This window comes from Cyanistes caeruleus, chromosome 3, assembly GCF_971803275.1.
Source record: "Cyanistes caeruleus chromosome 3, bCyaCae1.hap1.1, whole genome shotgun sequence".
Taxonomy (NCBI): Eukaryota; Metazoa; Chordata; class Aves; order Passeriformes; family Paridae; genus Cyanistes; species Cyanistes caeruleus.
This window is the reverse complement of record NC_141703.1, coordinates 58,975,410-58,999,215: the sequence shown is the minus strand read 5'-3', so window position 1 is coordinate 58,999,215 and position 23,806 is coordinate 58,975,410. Positions and strand designations below refer to the sequence as shown.

General features: G+C 38.7%; 2 protein-coding genes across 8 annotated transcripts in view; one reads left to right on the top strand and one right to left on the bottom strand.

The window, feature by feature from the left end:
• Positions 1–186: 186 nt before the first annotated feature.
• WBP4 (WW domain binding protein 4) lies at positions 187–23,784 on the bottom strand. 4 transcript variants are annotated; one of them, XM_086881191.1, is made up of 10 exons: positions 23,540–23,784; positions 17,052–17,124; positions 15,589–15,651; positions 15,369–15,492; positions 14,339–14,548; positions 13,468–13,523; positions 10,562–10,628; positions 8,452–8,591; positions 7,206–7,435; positions 187–5,461 (listed from the first exon to the last, which is right to left on the bottom strand). In XM_086881191.1, coding segments are annotated over exons 1-10 (1,173 nt in total). In that variant the 5' UTR covers positions 23,542–23,784; the 3' UTR covers positions 187–5,253. The 4 variants fall into 4 exon arrangements, with proteins under 4 accessions (XP_086737317.1, XP_023790328.1, XP_086737319.1 ...); XM_023934560.2 differs by having other exon boundaries at positions 14,339–14,551; positions 23,540–23,700; XM_086881193.1 differs by having other exon boundaries at positions 16,869–17,124; positions 23,540–23,631.
• Positions 23,711–23,806, top strand: part of ELF1 (E74 like ETS transcription factor 1) — an 82,587-nt gene continuing 82,491 nt past the window's right edge. The window contains exon 1 of one of the 4 annotated variants that reach the window (XM_086881158.1): positions 23,711–23,806. The gene's annotated coding sequence lies outside the window, so the exon portion shown is untranslated. The other 3 variants (XM_086881161.1, XM_086881167.1, XM_086881168.1) reach the window with 3 other exon arrangements.

The window sequence follows — 23,806 nt, the reverse complement described above, 5'->3', positions numbered from 1 at the left end:
CAGTCAGTCATAATCAAAAAGGTCATATATTCAGCTTCATTTTGAATGTTACTAACAGTGACTGCAATTCAGTTAAAAAATTTTAAATAAAAAATTTAAACCAGGGTTTTTATTACTCATAGCTGATGCACAGAATAAACCAATTTCCAGTTACTGCTTAAGGTGCTACAGGAAGGCACACAGACATTTTGTTGGTAGCCACAAAATAAAATATTTATTATTTATTTTTTAAATTTATTTATTTTTATGAAGCATTTCCATATTTACAGACCTATTTTAGTTTATATTTACCCCAGGGCCCATTTTGAACAGAATCTGCACCCCTAAATCTCCCAGATCGCCCTAAACTCCCTGAATGGATGCATGATGGTAATGCAGATTGTTCAAAGGAAAGCTTTATTCAGTATTTTCATATAAATTCCACTTCAAGAGCCTGCAATATTTTGTAATTGGAACTGAGAAGAGAAACCAGCTGTTACTTTGCAGACATTACTTATAAACTAAAACAAACGCTTTTCAATCATCCCAAGCAAGTTATTAAAATGCACTGTCTCCAGCTCATGGTCTGTAAAACATTGTCTGCTGGTTTTTAACATAGGCTATTTATGGTTTTACAGGTAAAATCAAATCTGCTTTTGAGAATCCTGGGAATTCCCCAAATTCTCCAGGAATCTCTGAAATCTGACTCCAGGAATCATCTTGGGCAAATTTAACTTTTTGAGATGATAATTTGCAAGACTTTTTGCTTTGTACAGAAACTTTTATTCAAGTTCTATCCTGAAACATTTCACAAAGCTAAACCTGTTAATCACACAAATGGTTAACACAAATTCTAAGTTAAATAATTTAGCAGGTAGAAGGTAGGGGCATTAAGAGGTAGATAGAAGAGAGACTGAAGAGATCTGGCTGACAGAACAGAACCCAAGGGTTGCCACAACTGACAGAAGGAGGTATAGAGACAGCTTTTGCACCAACAAGCAGAAGGCTCTAAGGGCTGCAAACCCTGTACAAGGAATGGAATGGAATCTGTCCTGGGAAAAGTAATAATCAAGGAAATCAAAAGAGCACATACAGTCAGGTCTCGGAACAGCTTGTGTATTGTTGGAAAACAGACAGGGTTCTTCGGGGCACAGTGCAAACAGGCAGCAGAAGTGCTCGTGGGAGCTGGGACCTGGACAGACGGTGCCTACAGAAGAGCTCAAAGGTTTCTGGAAATCTCAGCAGAGCAGGGGAGAAGGAGGACACCAGAAACACGGCACAGCAGTGATTTGCATATCTGAGAATACTGGGGGAAGACAGTGATAATAAAAAAGTACTAAAAAAAGTTTTGACACAACTCAAAAAACAAATCAAAGAAACCAAGCAGCATGAAATTGTTTTTTACTCCCTTTCTGAGATGCCAAAATTTGCACTGAAATAAAATTTCTTTCAGGGAAGAAAAATGAAAAAGGAGGAATGTTTTTATATATGCCCAGGTTAGTGAATTTAACGCAGATCCATGTCATGACCAGCCCTCCCACTTCTAAAACTGAATATTAGAACTGGATGATACTGCAGGCCCAGATTTTATCTATGAGGGTCAAATAAAACTTTACCCTATTAGGAAAGTGTGGATTTCAACCTACAAATCCCCAGGTGAAACATTAAAATGTATTTTAGCCTAAATAGGAACAAGGATTATTCTATATCATGGGTAAAATTGAGCAGTCTCTGCACAACTCGTGGCATAGCAAATGCCCAACAACAAAATTTTTCTTTTTTCTGTATATGCGATATATTTGCTTCTAAAACCATCACCAACTTTAGGCAGGCCCTGCTGTAAAAATATACACAAGGTCTTATGCTGTGAAGCTGCCTTTCTAAGCAGACAAGGTTGATGGAAACATGAGGCAAGGAAAGAAAAATACAGAGCAGGGAACTGACTGGCTCGAAACCACACAGAAGAAATCACCATCAGAAATTGCAATTTGACTCCCCTCTGCTCTCTGGCTCTCCCCATAATGCTCATAATGTCTATGACATCATATAAAACAAAGGGTGCAGTCCTCAATCAAGGAGCTTGCAATAAAAACAGGCAAACAGATAAAACCACTCTGATAGAAAATAGATCAGCCAGAAAAGGGAGCGCTTGGCTGAAACAGTAAAAGGAACATTCCTCTGTCAAAAGCCAGTGCAGCCCAAAGAAGGGTTAGCAGATGAGGAGCGTAACTAGCAATACCTAGAGGGTTCCTACAGCAAATTCCAAAAGCAGAAGAGTTTGCAGGGAGATAGGACAGAAGGGAGGAAGATCTGTGCAAAACAGATGTCTTGGAAAAGCAACGTCTGCCTTAAATCTCACACAAGACAGCATTTTTGTGTAGAGCAGAAAATGTTTTAGATACACAGGATCAGGTAAGGAAATTGAATGACAGCATGGTGAAAAATTAAACAATTGTTTAGGATATATTAAAATTCATTCAACTGGCCCTTTTTATAACTTACACATGAGAGCAAAGAATGAACGGGTCTCTGACGTTAAGACATAGTAGAGAGCAAAGTGCTGTATTTCTTTGTGAAATGCAGGCTTTAGAAGTCACATCAGCTAAAACCACATGTATGGTATTTAAACTGACTTTATTAGCTACGAGCAAAGAAAACTTTTAATCTTCTTTCCTAATGTTCTGGTTTGTCTATTTAACACAATACAAAGACCTTTGGTTCATATTGCAACTAACAGCAGCTCCACAAAGAAACAAGTTCTGAACACTCATATTCAGATGTCTTTAAACATCTGCTCAAGAGATTTAGTTACAGGTATCTTAAATTGCTGCCTGTGACCACTTCAAAGTAACAAAACATTTTAAAGAAAGGATGCTAGTATTTTGGGAATGTCAGTAAAAAAGGAAAGCTATCTTCCTCAGAGGATATTAAAAGTGGAGCATAGAAGAAAACCCTATACTATACTATTCAATAAAACTGTACTAACAAACAAAAACAACTTTTCAGAAATCATAATTAAATGCATATACATTAGGCTTGCAGTAACAGAAGGAGAATGAGTACAGCAGTACAAAAAAAAGTCTGAGAAAAAAAAGAATTGTGCTTGAAAGGAAAGCATGACCAGCTGGTAACTCAGCAGCTGGCAAAAGCAAAGGAGCAGAGAGAATCAGATGTAGTGGTAAGTCACTGGTAAGGGTGGCAGACAGCATGTGGGGTCATGTAAAAAGCAAATGAGGTTTAGGGATGTATCAAGAGTTAATTCCAATATACTAAAGAAGTATTGGTGACCTTATGCGTGGCCTTAATTGAGGTGAACTAATCCAAGGAAATCCATCTAGGCAAGTGTAGTAGTCCAGGCACACTCAGGCTGGAATGCATGAAGAGAAGCACTGATGGGACACTGAAGATCCTGTCACACAAGGACGCTGTTTGTGATTTCAAAGAGAGATGTGATGGATTCAAGATGAAGGAAAGCTACTTAACTCAAGGGCAGGACTTGTATAAATTGGAAGAGCAAGCTGGCCACAAACACAAGGAAACTAGAGCAGGCTCCCAGAGTAATGTTCAAGTAAGAACAAACCCTAAAAAATCTGATTAAGAAACCCTCTCCTGTACATGTTGGAGTACATGTTGTACATTCCTGCATCTCAGACTTTGAAGCATCCTGCATGTGTCCTGCATCTCTAAATGATAATCCAGGGTCAGATATTACAGTAAACTTCCAAATTTATCAGAACAAACATCATACAAAATACGCCAACCCTAAGGAAGCCAAGAAAACACATGGAATTAAATACAATAATTAATTCTCTTCTAAACATACAATAAAAGTCACAGAATAGAAAAGAACTTCTACTACTTCTAGTACACAATAAACCAGATTACCTGTTTTAAACTCCTTTCTCAATTGAGCCAACAGATTAATAGTTGTTTTCTCAAAGAAATTCAAGCTCAGCAGTTACCAACTCTATTTTGCTGGACTATTGACAACTGCCTTAGCTGTATTCCTTTTTATTTTTTTTTTTTGACTGAGACTCTCCTGAACAAAACACCCTGAGCTTTAAGAATAGAGACATAGTTTTTAACAGATTAATTATCTGGACCTTTACGGTTCACTGTTTGATGGCTAGAGAAGCAATGAGAGCAGCTATATTCTGACACAGAAAACAAATCCTGGTGATGCTAAATGCAGATCAATCCCACCAATTAAAGTAATCATATTAACAATCCTTAAGTGTCCAAGTCATCTTGGACTCTACAGCCATCAGCTCTGCTGATCTTCTGGTTTCTTTCCCTATGGTACTGAGAATGACAAACCTTCAACACACTTAGGCCCTCTCAGCTTATCAAGCACTGCAACTATAAAACACACACCTCTTATCAACAGAGAAAACACAATCACCTCAAAAATGGTCCTGTATTCTGTACCAGGGCCACGTCTCTAGAGTATTTTTTTCATTAAAGTATCAGGCAAATGTTTTTTTGCTAGGAAAGACACAAAAAGAAAGCAAGACTAAAAAAGAAAACTTGATAAGTAAAAGTAGACAACAATAAAGCAGGAGACAGGGAGACATCACAGAAATACCTACTCAAACAGCGGTGGCTCTGGTGCTGTTACTACAAGTTAGGATTCATCAGGGTTAAATCTTCTGCAGAGGTTTAATACATTTACCATGCACATACACAAATAATTTTTCAGAACATCATTTGGAATTGGTGGCACTGATGTGACTAACTCTTCTAAAAACAGCTTCCAAATGATCAGTTTGAAATGTTGGCAGTCTCACCACCCACTCTTTTGCGAGCAATCAGACGAAGGTTAGTAAGCACAATATTTTACTCATTAGTGGAGAAACTACACCACATAAACAATCTTGGGGGATGATTTTACTCTCTAGTATATTCTATTGATCCAGTTCCTCTACGAAAATAAAAGGTCTGCTTCATTTTTGTCAGATTAAGGATTACTACATTCTCACATACTTAGAAAAGGAGTAAAAAACCTTATGAAATGTATTTAAAACAGCATACACAGAGCAAATAGAACTTGGATGGCATGGTTAAAATAAAGAATACAGGTATTTACAATATTACAAACTTCCACTCCAAAACCAATCACACCAAAATAAAATAAAAAAATATTAAACTCACATATGTTTTAATACCTATAAATCCTTAACTTCTATCCAACATTTTCTTTATAAAAGCCCATTTAAAATATTAAACTTTTGATTCACTCTAGCTTAAGCAGAATCTAAAATAATTTGTTAAGTATTACTGATCACTCATTCTTTGTCTTAAGTTTCTAGATTTTCCATTTTCAAATTTTCTCTTCTTAAACGTTGGCACCCCTTCTGTCAGGTCTCCAAGGGAGGTGACTGTCTTCTCTTTAAATACGACTGTGTCCTCTTCTGGATCCTCTAGCACTGGGGGTGCTACATTGTCACTCTCTGTACTTGGAAGCTCCAGGTCCACTTTTTCACTGGGAGAGGAGAGGAAAATGTAAAAGGATTAATGTAAAGAAGAAAGCAACATGGTGCACTGCAGACAGCAACAGCTATTTTTATTTGACAAAACAGCTTTGAGCTAGATGCAGTCTTTAGTCATCATCATGACAGGCATCAAGAAAAAACCCATGTTCTTTGTTTCTTCTGTGTGGGCTGCCATAAAAAGTAACAAACTAACACATTCTGTTCAGAACTCATAGCATGGCCCAAGCACTCATCGTGTCAACAGTCCTGCAAGAGATAACAGGGCTGTGTGTCTGTAAATTTAAGAATATTGAAAGACAGTGGACAGTAAGTAGCAGCAGTGGTTCACTGCCAGAACACCATTGAGTTGTTTTCCTCAAGTGTCTGTCCTGAAGGGACTGCACAGCAGAAGAGAAACCCACCTTACCAAATCAGACAGTGACCCTAAGCTGGGACAGATGGCTTTGGAGGGGGGGAATCACAGCCAATACTGATCTAAACAAATCAAAGACAACAACTAAAAATGACCTATCAGTTTTAGGGGGTCAGCAGCAAAAAACACTGTGTTCCACAAGGGTCACCTCTGGCACAAACAGAGAATGGAGAAGAACTGAAGAGCTGGCAGGAAGTTTCCTAAATCACAGGTATCTCACCAGCACACTGCTGCAGAGATACTGGCCAAGCCACACAAGAACACTTTCGCCACTACTGTGTGTTAGTCTGATGTCAGCTCATGTACTACACCCAGTCTGAGGTTCCGTGCTTCAAGGAAGACATGGATCTGCTCAAGCACCCAAACAGGAGTTACAAAGCCTGATGGCAAGTCAAGAAAATGCAGTTGTTGCAGTATCCCAAAAATGTAAATTTCCTGGAAGTGGGTGTCACTGTGCCTACACTGAATTTAAAGTAAACGATGAACAACTGCATTTATCTAATTGACACGTGTGTTCATCTCAAGCCTGTCTGTTAAAGTATGGACTGATCTACAGGTTCAGTGGCTGAAAGCACCTTTTACGACACAGTACTTTCCAAAAACCCAAAAGAATTTTTCAGCTCAGGAGTCAAGGAGCAGTTTAGCCGGTCCAGTTCAGGAAGTGTTACGTGAACATTATCATCTCCAAGGAGTGCATAATTTAGTATGAACACTGTCAGAGGTCTAGCTGCTCAATAATGCTGGAGAATGGAATAAGCACAAGGAAGAAAACTTTTCATTCTCCAAAACCCATTTTCATCAGACTCCTTGAGGGACCCACAAGAAGCTGACAATAAAAAAAAAAAAAAAAGGTAAAAAAAAAAAAAGATGCACCACAGGCATTATGCAGAAAAATGAAGCAACCCTTCTGATCAGATGCACTTCATGAAAGCATCTGCAGTTCATTGGTCTGACATGGGGGAGAGAGAGATCAGGAACTCTTGGGGCAGCTGAATCAGATTGTTGAAGGAGATAATATTAAGGAACATAAGCTTAGAGTAAGAGCATTTAAATATTTGATACTCAGCCTCTGAAAAAACAGTGCATGACTATGATTCTTAAATCACTTCAATTTACTTTGTACTCATGGTGAATTTCTACACAAAACCCACAACACCATCTCTATCTGCAATGGAGAGCTATTAAAATAACCATTGTGAAAAGAACTGTATTTGGGAAACATTTCCCATCACAGTTGTGCTAATTCTGCCAAAATTCAGAGGAAAAAGCTTCACTTCTTGCAAACAACATTATGAAAATAAGGACAGCAAAAAGATACTTACCCTCCTTCTTCTTCTTGTTCTTCCCCTACTTCCTTAAGTGCTTTCCATTTTCCATAAGGGTTGGTCTTGTTAGATCCATCACTAGAGGTTTCTTGGGAAGCTGATGTACTCTCCTCTTTATCCACGGTTTCTTCTGACTTAACTTCTCGCCATTTCCCATAAGGGCTTAACTTTTTAGCTTTAGGAGATTTTTTCCCTTCCTCTGATTCTTCACCATTATCTCCTTTCCTCTAAAGAGGAAAAAACCCATCTTAAGCAAAAAAGCCTAAATAAAAACATAATGTAGCTTTATTTTACATCTTTTATTTGCTATTATTATCTACTTATTATCTACCAGTCATGCTTTTTCAACCAAGAGTAACTTGAAACAATAAATTCATATAATCCACAAATTTTTCTTCTTGAGCTTTACAGATGAAAAAAAATAAATCTTAACTGTTACAAGAAATAAAAGCAGGAGAATCCCATCTACCAAGGCTGAAGTTAACAAACTTACAAACTCGCTTGAAGAAAAGGTTAGCATATCTTAAAACAAAGAGGGAAAATTTCACATGCAACTTTCCCTACATGCAGATGCACACACTTATTGCTAATACCTGGTAGCAGTTTATAATGGCGCACAGTGATACAAAAATACGTGTTTTACAATTAATACCTGTCTAGGAAAACATTTTGTATTTAAACTGTCTGACTGTTCTGATATGCTGGCTCCAGGGAAACCATCTAACCCAGACAGAGACATTACCATACCCTTTACCTCAAGTTTTAAATTTATGTTTTAAATATATAATTGATACAGATTTTGTACTATGTGCTATGTTTTTTCACAATTTAATAAGGAAACTACAACCATGCCATTTTCAGTCCAAAGCATTCCCTGAAGGTCTACTGGCCGTCACATTTACCAATGAAAGGTTGAAGTCATCCTCACACTGAAATCCAAACCATTTTGTGGATTATTTCAGAGAGATGACAGTGACCTTTCTCAGAGAACATCACATGTCTTGTAGAATTCAAGGTACTTCTGGGTGTGCTGAAGGAAAGATCGTGCTTTCTATTCTGGAACAGTGCCACTAATGAGCCAAATAATTGAATAAAGATTCATTTTATTAATAATTGCAAAATTTTATTTTCAGTCACACGTATTAATCTCATTTCAGTAAGTACAGCCACAAAACATAAAATACTCAGTTACAATTTTTTAGTGTAAGATCATGTATGTAAAATAAATCTGAAGAAAATTTACCTTGAAGTTTGTTTCTGAACTCTCTACTTCATTCTCACTATCTTCTGAGTCTGATTCAGATGCTGTTTCTTCAGGCTTGTCACGCTGACCCTTCTCATTTGAAGATGAAACAAAACCATCTGGTTTCTCCCATGTGGATACTGTCCAAGACATTTGAACAACCACATTATTTATGCTTCTCATTTTGATCTGTTATTGCTTCAACAATATAACCTTTCAGAAGCAGCACTGTCTTATGCAAAAGTACAGCAAATAATTTAGCAAAAAGCTTTTGCCTTTGTTTGGTACATTTGTTTTAATAACCATAATCAGAAAGATAACATTTCTTCCCAGCAGAGACACAGTCAGGACAGCTGAGTTCACTGTTGATAAAGCTTGTTTTAATTAACTCTTACAAAAAACATCACACACGGCAAACTGTGACCCACAAAACTGTGGTCCCTCTCATCCTTACACATGACAAACAAATTAACTAATTGCCCTGTAGATGTGCCTATTTGATTTGAGCTGTTCATTGATTATACAGACAGGATAAAACAAAGAACGATAACTGCAAGCTGCAGGTCTCCAGGCAGCTAAACCCTTTTCTAGTGCTACTCTTCTTAGTAACATCAGGTCTCTAATTAAAAGAGCTCTCAAGCAAACAAGGAAATACAAACATCAATCTGGATGGAAGTACATACAGGATATGTACATATATCCTCATTTTCAATTTAAAAGTAGTATTCCAGTAAATATACTGGGAAGAAATATTCAAATAAAAGTTGACTCAATGGTCTTAAAACTGGTTTTAGTAAGAATAAGGCAAAAGTACACCAATTTTCAGTCTATAATTTTATATAAGCTTTCAGATGTAAAAAAACCTATTGTTTTTCCTAACTGCAAACAACACATGTAAGTGCCTAAATGTACCTTGAAGAAATAAAGATGTAAGAAACTGGCCATGAATAACTCTGCATGAACAGTGCAGTCTCTTAAGGGTACTGCTGTCACCTGACTTCAGATTAGTGACTGAGCAATTCCACTTTCCCTGGTGCTGTATAAAGAGTGAAATCAGTGCAGCCTCCCAGCCTTGTAGCACCAAACCAGGAGCCATCAGTCCCCTAAGTTACATGTCTGACATGAGACACAACTATTCATATCAGTTAGAAATTTGTCTTGTCATCAGAGGATGGGATTACTGTTAACAGAACAGAAAAGTAATTTTCAAGCACCCCCAAGACACTTACAGCTATATAAAAGTGAGATACCAATTTGAAATCTCAAAAGCCAAAATTCTGCCAAATGTGATTAGAAACACACTTTTCACAAGTGTCGTATGTCCATGAAGTACTTAAAAAACCAGCAAACGTAGGCATAAAATGTATCTGAACTTGGAAGGCAACATTTAAAAACAACCAACACCTCCTTTCCCTTTCAGAAGAAATTGCAAATCACTTGGGCAGGGGAGCAGCTCAGTGAAAAACCGAAAGGTTTTGGATTGGTTTTCTTGGTTTGTTGTTTTTTTTTTTTTGTCCCCCCTATTCTTGGCATCATTAGCAATGCCACTTCATACCCCACTGCAGAAGGAAAACTCATAGCCAGCATAAAAACCACTTGCTCTCCAGAGAGGCATCATTGACCTTAAAATGTTTCAAATAGATTTAGAAAACAGATGCTATTCTGAGGGAGTTACCACAAAGTTCCCCATGTAGGGAAAGAAAAGTGGAAAATAAGTAGGAGGTAAGATTCTGGACTTTCTTATCAATGCTATGTCAGCAAGAGGAAAAGTTTAGGAGATTCTTCATCAGTTCTACATGCCTGTCAACACAAAATCCTGCCCCCTTCTAGTTTCCAAACTGTAATTTCAATATATGTGTAGTAAACACGAATGCCTAATTTAGAATTACAAGTTGAATGTCCAAAACCACCTCTGAAGCAAAAATGTATGCACACTGACAATGCAGCCTAAAAGCCAGTGCTGACTTAAGTAACTATTTCATTTCAACTAAGAAAGCAGCTTAAAAAATACAAAACTTACTAAAAAATGCAGTTATTTGCAAAACAAAAAACTTTTCTGAAAACCCTCTCTCCTGAAACAGAGCTTAACTGGAAAGAAAGTTCTTCTTACCTCCAGTTTGTGTGTTATAGTAATAGGTATGACCATCTTCAGTGACACCTTCCACCCACTCTGCTCCCTAGGAAAAACATACAGGAGTTCATGAAAAAAAGTTTTCAGGATCAGCCAAGGCATCATTTTTAAGTCTATTCAATCCCTGAATACTTTTTTGTCTGTGATCACCTTACTGGTTTAAAGCTTGAACCCCTAACATTGTTAGAAAGTATTCCCCTTGACTTTAATGAGATGGAATTCCATAACTTAAAATACTGCAAATGCACCTACACAATTATTTCTCAAACAGTGGATAATTAGTATGAGGCTGTATAATAATGCCATACTGTTTCAATTTTTATATAGGACATTATCTTACATGTTTGGGTTTTCTCAAAATACTCATCTCTGAGGCTGTAATTTCCTGTTTGTGTAATTGTCTTTAGTGAAGACTGCTGAAAATATTCTCTGGGAGACTTAGGTCTCTGTGAGGGCTACAGAAAACTAGTACAAATTAATTTTATCATAAATTAAATATACACAAACAAATAAAAATTTATCCCAAAATACAACATTACAACAAATAATTATAGAATCAAACTTTGCTTGCCAACAATTTTGCTTCTTTACTAAAGCACCAATTTCAACAATGCACTCTTTTTCCCCACTGATTAATAAATAAACATGAAATGTGGCCAAACTTGCTGGTATTTCTTTGTGGATATGTAATTTATTTATCTTTTTTTTCAGAATCAGCTACAGCTATATAATCAGTCATTACCCATGCCCTAACATCTTCCTTAGGAAACCAGTTTTCATCCCATCTTAAACACACAAGTACAAGGAGCAGTCCTTAAATACCAACACTGCCAGCTCTGTGTTGGGCAACTTCACCATACATTATTTTGGTATTCATGTGTGTGTATATATACAGAGATATACAGACAGGCTTTTGCACACCTATACATTTGCTTAATACTCTTATTAAAAAATTGGGATTTTAAAATAAAAACACAATACAATCAGAAGTTAAAGTTCCTGCACCCACTGTGTAAACACAAAAAAATTGTACTGGTAGGTTCAGAGCAGGCAAAGGCATGAAAGCCTTCAGGATCACGTTTTCTCAAGGTTTCACCCTCAGAAGTTTCAGTGTGCTGGTTTTTGACAAAAGAAGCAAAAGGAAAGTTCATTTTAAGTATATAAAAAAAAGTCTTAAGTAAAACCCTTCCTTTTTTTTTTTTAAGAATTAGATCCTGAGCATTTGTAGACCTGTTGGTTAGAGGTTTTCAGCCAATATCTGACACTAGGCACATTAAGTGTCCCATAACATAAATGCTAAGAAGCATACTGTCAGTCTAACTGGTTACAGGCAGCCTTCAACAGGCCCCTTTATTGCCCTGTTCTCCCCACCTCTTACCAAGTCTGAGCAAAACCTAATGCGCTGTAAAATCAGGAGGGCTCCTGGCATGACATATTGCAAGCATGCCCTTTAATTTCTGGGCAGTGAATCCTTGTTAGAGATCTGGAATGTTCCCAATATCCTTAGCTCAGACTAAATAAGGGAGCAATCAAATGCTTGTTTTTTGCCATAGTGAAAATAAGACAGGACACTGAGCAGGGTGAGGGAGAAATGGCAAAATACAGCTGTGTTGTTAGAGATACTGGGGTCTGAAGGTGTGTGCTTCTGATATGGCTAGGATGAGCTAACTTCAAATTGTTGCCAAGAAGGGAGTGCCTTCTCCCCCAATCTGCTCTCCCCACATTGGCATTTTTTCCTGGTTATTCACAAGGCTGATAGCAAGGAAGTAAGCCACCAAAACACTAACCTAAACTCTGATGCCTCTGCTGCTTGAACTAGTTCACTGTCAGGGTAAGTATGTACCAAGGACCATACGAGATTAATTTCAGGACCACATATTTCAGTGGAAGGCTACAGTAAGACTGACTTATTGCAACTCTATGCCTTGACTGGAAAGATAAAGTTGAAGTGCTGATTAACAAGTTGTGCAAACCCACAGGACAAGGGAATCAGAAAGCCAGAGTAGCATGTGATGTGACGTTACAGAGCTACAGAACGTCAAGCATTCCGAATGTCCAAAAACAACAGTTTTTTTTGAACTCTAGTGTAAAATCCAACATTGGCAAACTCAACAAAACTGACAACAAATTGAAATGTTTATATGACACCTATCTTGAAAACAGGGAAATGTAACTTCACAGGAGCATTGGAAAAATCCTGTTTTTAATGCTGTGAGGCACAAAAATCCTGGAGTGATAAGTATCATGGGAAAACTCATTAATCATAGTAAGAAATTTTTCTGCCTTTTGACTATTCTGCAAGTTTTTCTGTGCCTCAAAAAAGGGAAATTAAGAAATGTACTAAATTACTAATATTACTGAATAATTACTTGCATATAGGTTCCATGATCATAGGAAACCCAGTAAAATTTATTATGTAACTGTACTGTAAGCAAACACAAAGTAAGGACATTCTTTTTTTGTCAACTATGTGACAATGCAGTCTCAGTGTTGCCTTAGATAAAGGAAGCTTAACTATCTCAACTGTGTAATATTTTGTTTTTATAATTACATTTAATTTAAAAAAGTTTTAACAGAATTTATTTAGAATTTCCCTAAAGCTTTTAATTTTATGGGTCGAAGCACCAAAGAAGTATATTCTGCAGGAACCCAACCACCTCTTCCCTTTTTTACTAATTACTTCTCTTCCCTTGACAGACAAATTAGCCAAATAGGACTTCTAAGTAAAAATGCAATTTATCACAAAAGACTCTACATATTCAAATTCTATTTTCCTAAGTTTATGAAGGGAAAAAAAATCATCTTCCTCAATCAGACAACTTGCAAATTGCTTAGATTATTTAAGTGTTTACAAAGATAAAGAAAAACATGAATAATTTGATTACCGTTGGTGAATTTTGAGAGTTGCCTTGGAATCCTTTAGGTTTCTCCCACTGTGATTCTTAAAAAACAAAAGCATATTTCAACCATTTCACATCATTCAATTTGGTTTATTTTTTATAATCTTTACTAAAAATAGATCTAAAGGATATGACACTGCTGGGTGCATACATATAAACAAATTATATAGATATATATATATATATATATATATACACATGATGCTGGAATATGAATAATTCTTGACCAATCTATGGTATGAAAAATAAACCAAAGTATCATAATTACAGCTGGCTTTACTGGAGCTGAAAACCCTCCAGACTCTATTACTATGCCTGATACAGAAATACACGACTTTTGGTTTTAAAAAAGCCCCAAAAATTATGGAATTATGAAAGACAACAGCAAATAATATCATTAATCCTTAAATTCATAAGAAATAGTTTGCAACATTCTAATTAATCATAAATGAGGGTTGCTTTTATGTTCTAAAGTAAATCACAACTGCAGCTCCTCAAGAGAAGTCAGTTAGATAAATCCTGTAAATGTGGAAAGATACAATAAGTTTATTTCATATCCCTGATCACAAAGCTTCTTTGGGAAGAATACGGTTATCTTTGTGTACTAATCCCTGACAGGCTAAACATTTCCAGAAACTGTGGAATTACTGCATTCTTCCATTATTAATCAACAGCAAAACCAGTCTGAAATTCTGGATACCCAAGTCTCAAATGTTAAATACTGAAACTCCATCTGAGTGGTCACATTTTAATTAACAGCATAATACTGAAAGAGCAGAGAAGTAAAAAAATGCAGGTAGACTTTTCTCACTTAGATTCAATAATTATATCTGCACTTGCTCCTCAGTAGTTTTACCTCCAGTTTTTGTGTTGTAGTAGTATGTATAGCCTTCAGGAGATAACCCTTGCACCCACTCCTTCGTTTCAATCTTTGGTGGCATTGAGGCATCCTGAGGTGTCTTTTTTTTCTTTTCTTTCTTTTCCTTCTTCTCTTTCTTTTCTTTCTTTCCTTTAGTTTCCACTGTGTTACTCTGTATTTTACTCTGTGTTGAACTGGAACCTACATCTTCTTAGAGAAAATAATATCCTTTAAAAAGAATGTACTATTCTGAACTTAAAATATTAGTCACTCTTGCACAACAAAGAATAGGAAACAGAAAACAGGAAACTTTGTTCTAAGGAGTATTTTTACTAATGAGTGAAAAACATTAGTGCTATACTCATAGCAGGTGCATTTAAAAGACTATATTGAAAGTATCTTGCTTTGTACCAGTACTATAGCATCAGAACAATGTCCAAATTTAAAAAGATCAGTAGAGAGAAAAATCGTAAGGGCCAATGAGTTCTAACTAAACAACAAAAGAGAAACTAAAAGAGTTACAAAAAAGACAGCTGCTACAGGAGCCTGAAACTACAAACTTGTTTTTAAAGGACAATATGCCTCCAACGTACAGAACAAAGGTACTTGCTGAGCTGCAAGCTGACTAGGAGATTCTCATCTCCACTGTTTCACACCAGTGGGAACGCAGTTCTTCCTACTCATGGGAACTTTTGCCTCCAACTGGCAAAAGTGAAACATAAAATTAATCAAAGGAAGCTGCACTGCTGATTCAAAGCACCACCTACAGCCTAACTTTCTGTTAAAGCATTGTTTAATTTTTCTACTCCAAATTTGACTGTTCCATGGATCAGGGGATACCACAGCTATAAATACTCTGCACTGCAACTTCTAGTACTGGCAATTTGCAGACTCCAATTTTTTTTAAAAAATGAGCAACAGTCCTGGAGGCCTCCTCTCTCACTGCTAAACCTAATTTAAGACAACACTTTACTATTCAATATTCTTTCAATTCTGTCTTTAATCTTCTGGCAGTTATATGAACTACCTGGCTTAATTCCAAGCCTTTTCATATCCTCTTGATATGCTTTCATTGCAGCCTCCTCCATTGCTGCAAATTCTTTTGACATATTTTCTTCTTCTTTTGCCTTTTCCAAGCTTTTCTTCTTAATCTAAAACAAAACAAAGCCCAAGAGAATAAATTAAACCAATCTGATAATGAAAAAGAGTAAAAATAAGCATTTGTGCAATTAAGATATTTGAATTACCTCACTAATTCTCTTTGCCACATTTTCTTTATGATTCTTTCCTCTTTCATGAAACTCAATGCTCTTCAAAGTAAGAAAAAACCAAGAAAAGTAATATGTATTATACAATTTTAAAACAGTAAATTTTAGTTATTTAAAATTTAGTAAGACTAATTTTAGTTGAACAAGCCTAAATGTAACCTGCTCTGTGAACACTTACAGCAAACACTACAGCTCTAAAATGGCTATAGGAATACAAGAACACTGAGAAACATTCAACAGAGAAATTTATAAGATTTATTTTTTTTTCAAATAATACTGCTCAGCACACGTGTTAGAGACAAATAACAGGGAATCTGGGTTCCCTCTTCATGCTATCCTTCCATGTATTGTCATGGGTTTTTTTCCTGTTCTCATGCACTTTTAAAAACCATATGGGTTATTTAGTGTTCCAAGTATTAGCTACTGCCCTTAATTACATTATGCTTCACTTCAGAAATATCTCATGAATTTAAACTAATCTGAAGGTTTAAAGATCTGAAAAAGAGAGAAGGAGGAAAAGGCAAAGTGGAAGACTTGGATAACTAAGGATAACAGAACAGTCTGCAAGCCAAAAAGCTGCCAGAAAGACTGAAGCCAGTAGGAACTGGAAGGAGTTCAGAAGCTCAGGTATAACAGTGATAGTGCTCACGTGGCTCTTACATAAAAACATCTGTGCTTATTTGGGTGTTCAGATGTTAAATGCCTAAGCCTGACCTTTGCACAACCTGATGTGCAGAGGATGCACACTTTGGGATGACTCACTTGTTTAGAGACAGACTTCATAAATTGCTCAAATCCCTCTCTTGACACATATTTCTCTTCACTTACTCCAAGAAGATACCTGCAGTTCATGTGAGCTAATTAGGTATCTTACTGTAAACCAGAGGAAGCTCAGCTCTAGAAGCACCCCTGGCATCCAGACAGGAATGCAAAACTTACTGCTAAGGAGGACACCAACATGTCTAGTAGTTTGCAAAAGGCATCTGCAAGTCTGAAACACCTTTCTGTAACCCAGTAATGCCTCTGTGGGCTGTGTGAAATGAAAGAAACCTGCTTTAAGAGCCCAGAGCACTGGCTGTACTGTGCCTACCACATACAAACAGTACAGACACCAGGTTTTGCTTTCTACTTGCACGTGAAAGCAAAGGACAGGTGCAGACAGTTTCAAGACAGACCAAATGTTAAGTTACAGAACTCAAAGAATAAGCAGGGTCAGATATTTAGTCCTTATCTGTACTGCCAAGGAGAACAGCACACACCATCTTGTATGTGGGTATCTGGCTCTGATGTGATATACTTTAAATACCCAGAGGTATTACAAAGGCGTTTTCATAGAACAAATTTCATGCATCAACAGACTAGTATCAAAAAGTGATGTTTAAAGCCTGTAATTCAAATTCCTAATATTTCAAAAATGGACATAGTATGGTAGACCATCGTACAGGTCTGTTGTCTGCTATCCAGCACTTGCAGTAATCGCAGAATTTTTTAGGCTGAGATTTCCAGTAATCGGCCCTGGGGAAAGAAAAGAAAAGATGTATAATCTGAAACAATAACCAAAGCCACAGGTTTTCATATATATTTATGTATATCTTCAGAAACGAAATTTAGTCTTCTTTGTGTGATTAAATACTGAGAGTTTGATTTTTTTTTTAAACCAAGACTGGGGAGCCAGTTAGAGCAGCTGTATTAACAACTGTGTCTCATAAACCACAGTTCAGTACTGGGATTTTGACCATCTGACCTCCAAAAACTGCAGAATTTTTACAACTGAGGCGGTGCTGTAAGAACCAGAAATACAAGACAAAGCAAGCCAGAGATAAACAAGCAGCTCTAGATACCCCATTTAAACATGAAATGGTCAGAAAAGTGCAACTTGCACTGTTTTTCATAAAAATGCTGGATAATGTACACAGTGAACTCAGCAACACAAAGGTGCAGTTCTAGACAAGGCTGAGCTACTGTGGGGAGTGAATCCCAGACCAGATTCTGACCTGTGGGGTCACACACACAGCAGCAAATTGTTTGGATGTTTCAATGTAAAAATGTAGGAATTTCTGAACCAAGTAATTAAATAAGCAAGGAAACATGGGGAAAACTCTTCAGAGCTGAAAAGTTAACATGTCGAAATATTTAACAATAAAACAAGCAACCTCCAAGGGCTGTTTCTTCATCAAAACCCAGCTTCTAATGCCAGATGAGACTTGTGTAGAAGCAATACTATTTCTCACTGGCTTGCAGCAACAGACACAATGCTTTGGTTCACCAGAACATATTCGAGCAAGATTTCTATGTTTTTAAGTTAAAATGACAAAGGATGAGGGACAAAATTTAAAAAATATTCACAATTACACTGAGAACATCAGAAAAATTGAATCTTGGTCTTTTGTCTGAAGACCACGGTACAAAGTTCAAGGAAAATACTTACTGACATTCTTGCTCAATAAAACCAGAACTTCTTCCATGCACAACAATAGCACCCTCAATTCCTATATGTGTGAGCAGACTTTAATTACAGAAACAGATCTGATCAACTTAACACCTACAATTTAAGCAGGTATCGAAACACTCTCTCCCACTAGTGCTTCACACATAAATACAATTACCAGGAGGCTATGATTATTTCAAAGTCTAAGTACAAAGGATGCACTCTGCAAAAATGTATCAACCTATAAGCAACAGTGTGTTAGCAATGTACAGCTTTTCAAGCAATTTCCTGGAAATTGAAGGAAGCAGCTGGGCTTTCCCCAGTTTAAACAGAAATCCGCTCATCCCTAAATGGTGTACTTTAGAACTATGTGATGACTCAGTCACACATTTAATTAAAAGGGTTTTTTTGAGACTTATACCCAAACATACTGGGGGCAAAGCCCAAGAAATCTAATGCTCTGGCTGGAAAACCAGTTGAGTGGGAGGAAGAAATTCAAAGCTCAGAAATGCCTCAAGATCCTTTTTCCTGCTTGAGCTATAAATTGTCTCTAAACCCTTAGACATGATCTACAATAAATTTCCAGCTAAATGCAGAGGTAAACTTCCTACGGCAGTGGACCAATTTTGACAGAAAACATAAACTTTAAAAAAAGCCTCACTCATGTTTTGGATGTGCAAGAACCTCTGCCTTTTTCCAAGTTTAACCTAAGACAGAAGGCTCCTTCTCTTCAACAGAATCATATGTAAGTATTAAAATCAAGCCTGTACAGCTGCAACCACAAGTCAAGACCTGAGAATTTGACGAGATGTATTTTCACACCTCTATTTGACACCAATTTCTTTCCTAAATGCTGCTGGTCAGCAGATCAGTTTCAAACCACTGTAGCAATACATAAGAGTAATCACTCTGGAGAACCTGAGGGCACACCTGTGGCTTCAGTACAAATCCACATCCCAATAAAAGTCTTCTAGCTTCATCTCCTATTGGTTTGCATAAAAACTGGGGCTGTCTCTCTACTCTTACATATAAAATAAATGTAAATGGTAGTGTGCACAGATATCCTAAGAACCTTAAATCCTGCATTTAATGATTAATGAAATTGTGTAACTTACGATCTCAGTTCTGTGGCATGAGGAATTCTTACATACTCATACTTAAGAGCATGAGGAACCTTATATACCAAAAAATTCTCTTGAAGATTTTCTACTTGAGTTCACACAACTCAGAAAAAAATTCTTCCATCAAATAACATCTGCCACTGTAATAACAGCAGAATCTGCTAGGTTTCAGTGGTGCTGCAAGGAAAGCAAAACAAAGAGGAATATTTGGAAAGGAGCAGTAACTGAAGTGAAACTCCACTTTGTTGAGATGCTACAAGTGCTTCATGGGCTCCATTGACAATTCAGATCCATGACAATTTTTTAAGTCTGTTTTTTTTATCAATCTGACAAATACAGGCTTGGGACTAGATGCTCTTAAAATAGTATAGAGGTTTTTTATTCTTGAACAATTTTGTGCAAGTCATGGGAAATTCAGTTATTTTATAAAGTCATTGCAGTCAAAATGGTACAGCTTTTAAGACTCCTTGTTTTCTGTCAGCAATAAAGTTAAGGTTGATTCTTGTTTTCAGCTCTACAGCTGGGCCAGCCTCCTAAGGACTAGAAAGCTGGCCACCCGGCCAGCACCAGTACAACTCGTTTTTTCCTTTCACTGAAACGAGGAGACAGTCTAGAGTACATCACACCTGCCTTGTCCAAGTTTGCAGGGTTGAGATTTAGCACTGCACACATTTCACCAGGTGTGGCTCCCAAAAGGGAGCTTGGTGACACAGACCCAGAGAAGTGTGTGCCAGTTTTACTGCGAAGCTCTAACTCAGGGGAAGGGTTCTGGACTCTGGCTCTTTGGAGCCTGGCTTTCCAGAGCTGGCTGAGCAAGACAGCTTGATAGCCTGCTACCAGGGAACAGGGCAGCACCAATACAGATGGGTACTGGGCAACTTCTGGACAAACTGCTGTAGACACACCCAGCCTTGGAAATCCCATACTAATTCGCAACCAATTTGTGTCTCCTCCAGAACAGTGATTTTCTTTCAACTTTTACTGGTCATACTACTCATGAGAAGAATGTACAACATTTTAGGGGGTAAAGGAAAACGAAGGAAAGAAAAAGAGGAAATGAACATGACGGTTTTTTGAAACCCATGAGATGGTAAAGTCTTGGCTGCAAACAGCAGAGTGCAAATTGATCAATGTTAAAAACATTTTCAGATTTCTGAAATTAATTTAAAACATCAGAGTGAACAAGAAGACAAGAAAGAACAAGTAGCAACTCTACATTGACAATGCTTGTCCTGTTTGCCATTCCAAAAGATATTAAAATGATGAAACTCAGAGAGAAAGCACTGAAACTCAGGTATTTATATTCTGCATAAGACATTTCTTGAGCCAGGATAATCAAGCAGCCTACGCTGCAGTGTTACCAGGTTACACATCCCAGTGCAGGAACCACATATTTGGAAGTACGCAAGAAGCGCAGGTTCAGGAAGTAAGCTGCAGAGTAACTCAAGTATTTGAGTCCAGGGTCCTGAACCCTCAACCTGCAGGCTGCTTCTCCCCACAAGTTACCGTACCACTAATGTTTCAACAGGTGATGCAAACAGCTTTCCGTATACAGGGAAGCTTAAAAACCCTTGTAAAGTAGCTATCTTGAGCTGACACAGCTTTGCCAAACTTTACATGGAGATTGGGTTGGAGGATTTGCTCCTACCATGCACTGAAATCAAGGAAGGAGGAGAAACACAACTGGTTTAGGTGGTTCTGAACGCAATGAAAAAGAATTTTATTGTACAAACAAAATCTGGAAGCATTTGCTTTGAATAGCTCTGTTCTAAAATATCTGACTTGAAATCTGGCAGGGATGCAGGGTGTTTGTATGAGGGATGTATCTGTCCAAACCAGAAGCCCTCAGGGATAAAAAACAGTATACATGGGCTCAGTGTCTTCTTTGGTTTGAATACATACAACCTCCAAACACTTGACAAGAATTTAACATCTAACAGCTTTCTGGAAGTTTGAGCACTGAAGAGCTGCTACGTGCATCATCACTTTGAATACAGGTTTGTATAGTTCATGACTGCACAAGCAAATTAATTCAGGGTAGAGATTGTGGCTGTTCTGTAACAGTCACTCAAAAGGACACAATCTGTTATTATTTCTGAACACTATTTGGAAATACTGCATACTTCTGAACAAAAGTAGCAGTTCTGTAACAGAAAGAAGTAGAAAAAAACAAAAGAAAAAAAAAAATTCCACATACTTCACAACAGACCCTCCTCCATATGGGAAGCTGTTCCAGAACAGCTAATTCTAATTCAAATATCCTAGTATTGGTGAGACATAAAATTGCAATGCTAGGATTGGCAGAGAAGATCAAAAATGTTTTCTTGTACTGTTAAGTAGGTCCCAGTGCCATGGCCACTAATGACTCACCCTCCCCAATAATTCAAAGCAACTCTGTTCATTCATGGTGTACATAACTGTACCCTAAAAACACTTCTTAGTTAAAGACTCATAACTTTTGGGTTTTTTTAAGGTATGTAAAAATGAGGTCTAAAGAAGACACTATCCCTGATGTTTCAAGTACATAGGACTGTCTTTCTGCCTAACCCCAGTTTGCTGGCTTTCTAATAGATCACACAATGTATGTTTATACATGGGCTCCAACAGAGTAGGACCGGATGGGAGTTTCATCCACATGAAATATGGCAGTTCTCTGAAGGGCTTTGCTCTTCTGGTCCTCAAGTTAATTTATTTTTTGCAATCCCTCTGTAATTCACAACACAAATGTCTGTTTCCTTTTATCATTATATTAGCCCCTTGTGAACTACATACGAACTAAAACATCCAATGGCAAACAGAGTCTGCAGGAGCTGCTCAGCCTGACCTGTATTTGCTTGAATCTGCTTTGCCAGACCTCTTTTCAAAATTGCAAATTACAGAATCACTTAGGTTGGAAAAGACCTTTAAGATCATTGAGCCCAACCCTCAGCCCAGTACTGCGAAATCTGCCACTAAACCATGTCCCTAAGTGACACATCTACGTGTCTTTTAACTACCTCCAGGGATAGTGACTCAACCACTTCCAATGCCACAAATACTTTTAACATACAAGAATGCACACAGATATCAGAGAAAGCAGCCTTCTGCATGTATGGACCTCCAATTCTCTAGGTCATTTCCTCTAATTTCAGTTGTCTAAATAGTGAGGTAGAGCTGTCTCAGTTCTCCCTGTCACTAGATGGAAACTGTCATCTCAAGAACAGCACTCTTTGCATCCTAAAGAGACACTTGAGAAGCGTATTGAACTCCTCAGGTGTGTGTTTCATCCTTATACAGGGAACCTAAAGTGAACTGCCTAAATCAGCTTTCAAAAGTTAAATATCTGAAGTCAGGGATATCTGCTGAGAGCAGAGGTCTGCTGCTGTAGATGCAGAAGGATATGGGCTATGTCAGGAAGACTGTGATAAGAATTAGAAGAGAGGAAAAAAACAGCAACATAAATTGGGTCAGAAATCTGTTCAGGTATAATTTTAGCAATAACTAAAATTAAGAACGCTGCTGTACCTACTACCAGTCTGCAAGGCAGGCTCACACAGCTCACCATCAAGTACTGCCCCACAGAAAGACCTCTAGAGAACTTTTTGACCTGGTTAAGATTTTTTTTTCCCCCAGCAGGGAAGTGAGGATATTTAAAAAAGTAACAGAAACAAGGAAATGGACATACCATTCTATATTCCATTCTCACCTAATAAAGAGACCAGTTTAGATTTTTACACATCTCCCTCTCCCAAAAGTGGTCAGGTATTAACACAAATTTCTTAATTAAAGACTTCGAGCGGGCAGTGACGGCCAAGTAAAACCAAGGCACAGGCAATCTTGTTCCTCACGCCTAGCCCAGAACCAAAGGCAGCAAAGGAGGCCGCAAAGTGAGGGCACCTGGCAGAGGGAGGGAGGGAGGCCGAGGGGACGGAGTGAGGGGCAGGAGGGAGCACGGGGAAGTGCAGGGGAGAGGGAGGGCGAGAGCGGGGGTGAGAAAGGGTACAGAGAGGGGCTGCAGGGTGAGGGGCCAGGGGCCCCATCCTCCACAGCCCTCCCCTCCCCGCCCCGTTCTGAGGGACGCCGAGCGCGTCCGGCGGGAGGCGAAGCTGCCCGGCGTGTGTTGGCGCGATAAGAGCAAGACAGCGCAGTAAAAACAAACAGCCTGGAGAGAGCGGCAGGCCGGACGGGAGGAGAGGGACCGGAGCGATATTTAAACACCTCTCTCAGCAGGGCGAGGGTTGCCGGCCACAGCCAGGGCACGGCCGCAGCCCCACTGACCCCGACCTGCCCCACGGCCTGCGAGGGCCCGGCCCGGCCCCCGCATCGCACGCCGCCAGCCGAGCCCGACCCCGCTCGCAGGGCGAGCGGCTGTGCCCGCTCCCTCCCGGCCCCTGGCACTCACATCGCCGCTGCCCCGACAGCAGCAGCAACGCCGCAGCTCCGCTCCGCTGCCCTGCGCTCCCCTCCGCTCGCCGCGCCGCTGGGGCGGGATGGGGCGGCGCCGGGAGAGGGAGGGAGAGCAGCGACGGCAGCCGGGAGGGCTCAAGACGCGCTCTCCGCCCCGCCTTTCTCCACCCCCTGCCCTCTCCCGCTCCTCCTCCCTCGCCCCCGGGGAGGCGAGCGCTCAGCGGGAGCCGCCCGGACGGGGAGAAGGAGCCGTGGCCGCTCG

Excerpts from the sequence above, each read along its gene's own strand:
- WBP4 (XM_023934560.2), bottom strand. Across the intron at positions 13,524-14,338 it reads CTACAACACAAAAACTGGAG|AATCACAGTGGGAGAAACCT; the intron begins GTAAAACTACTG and ends TTGTTTTTTAAG. Across the intron at positions 10,629-13,467 it reads ACTCTCAAAATTCACCAACG|GGAGCAGAGTGGGTGGAAGG; the intron begins GTAATCAAATTA and ends TGTTTTTCCTAG.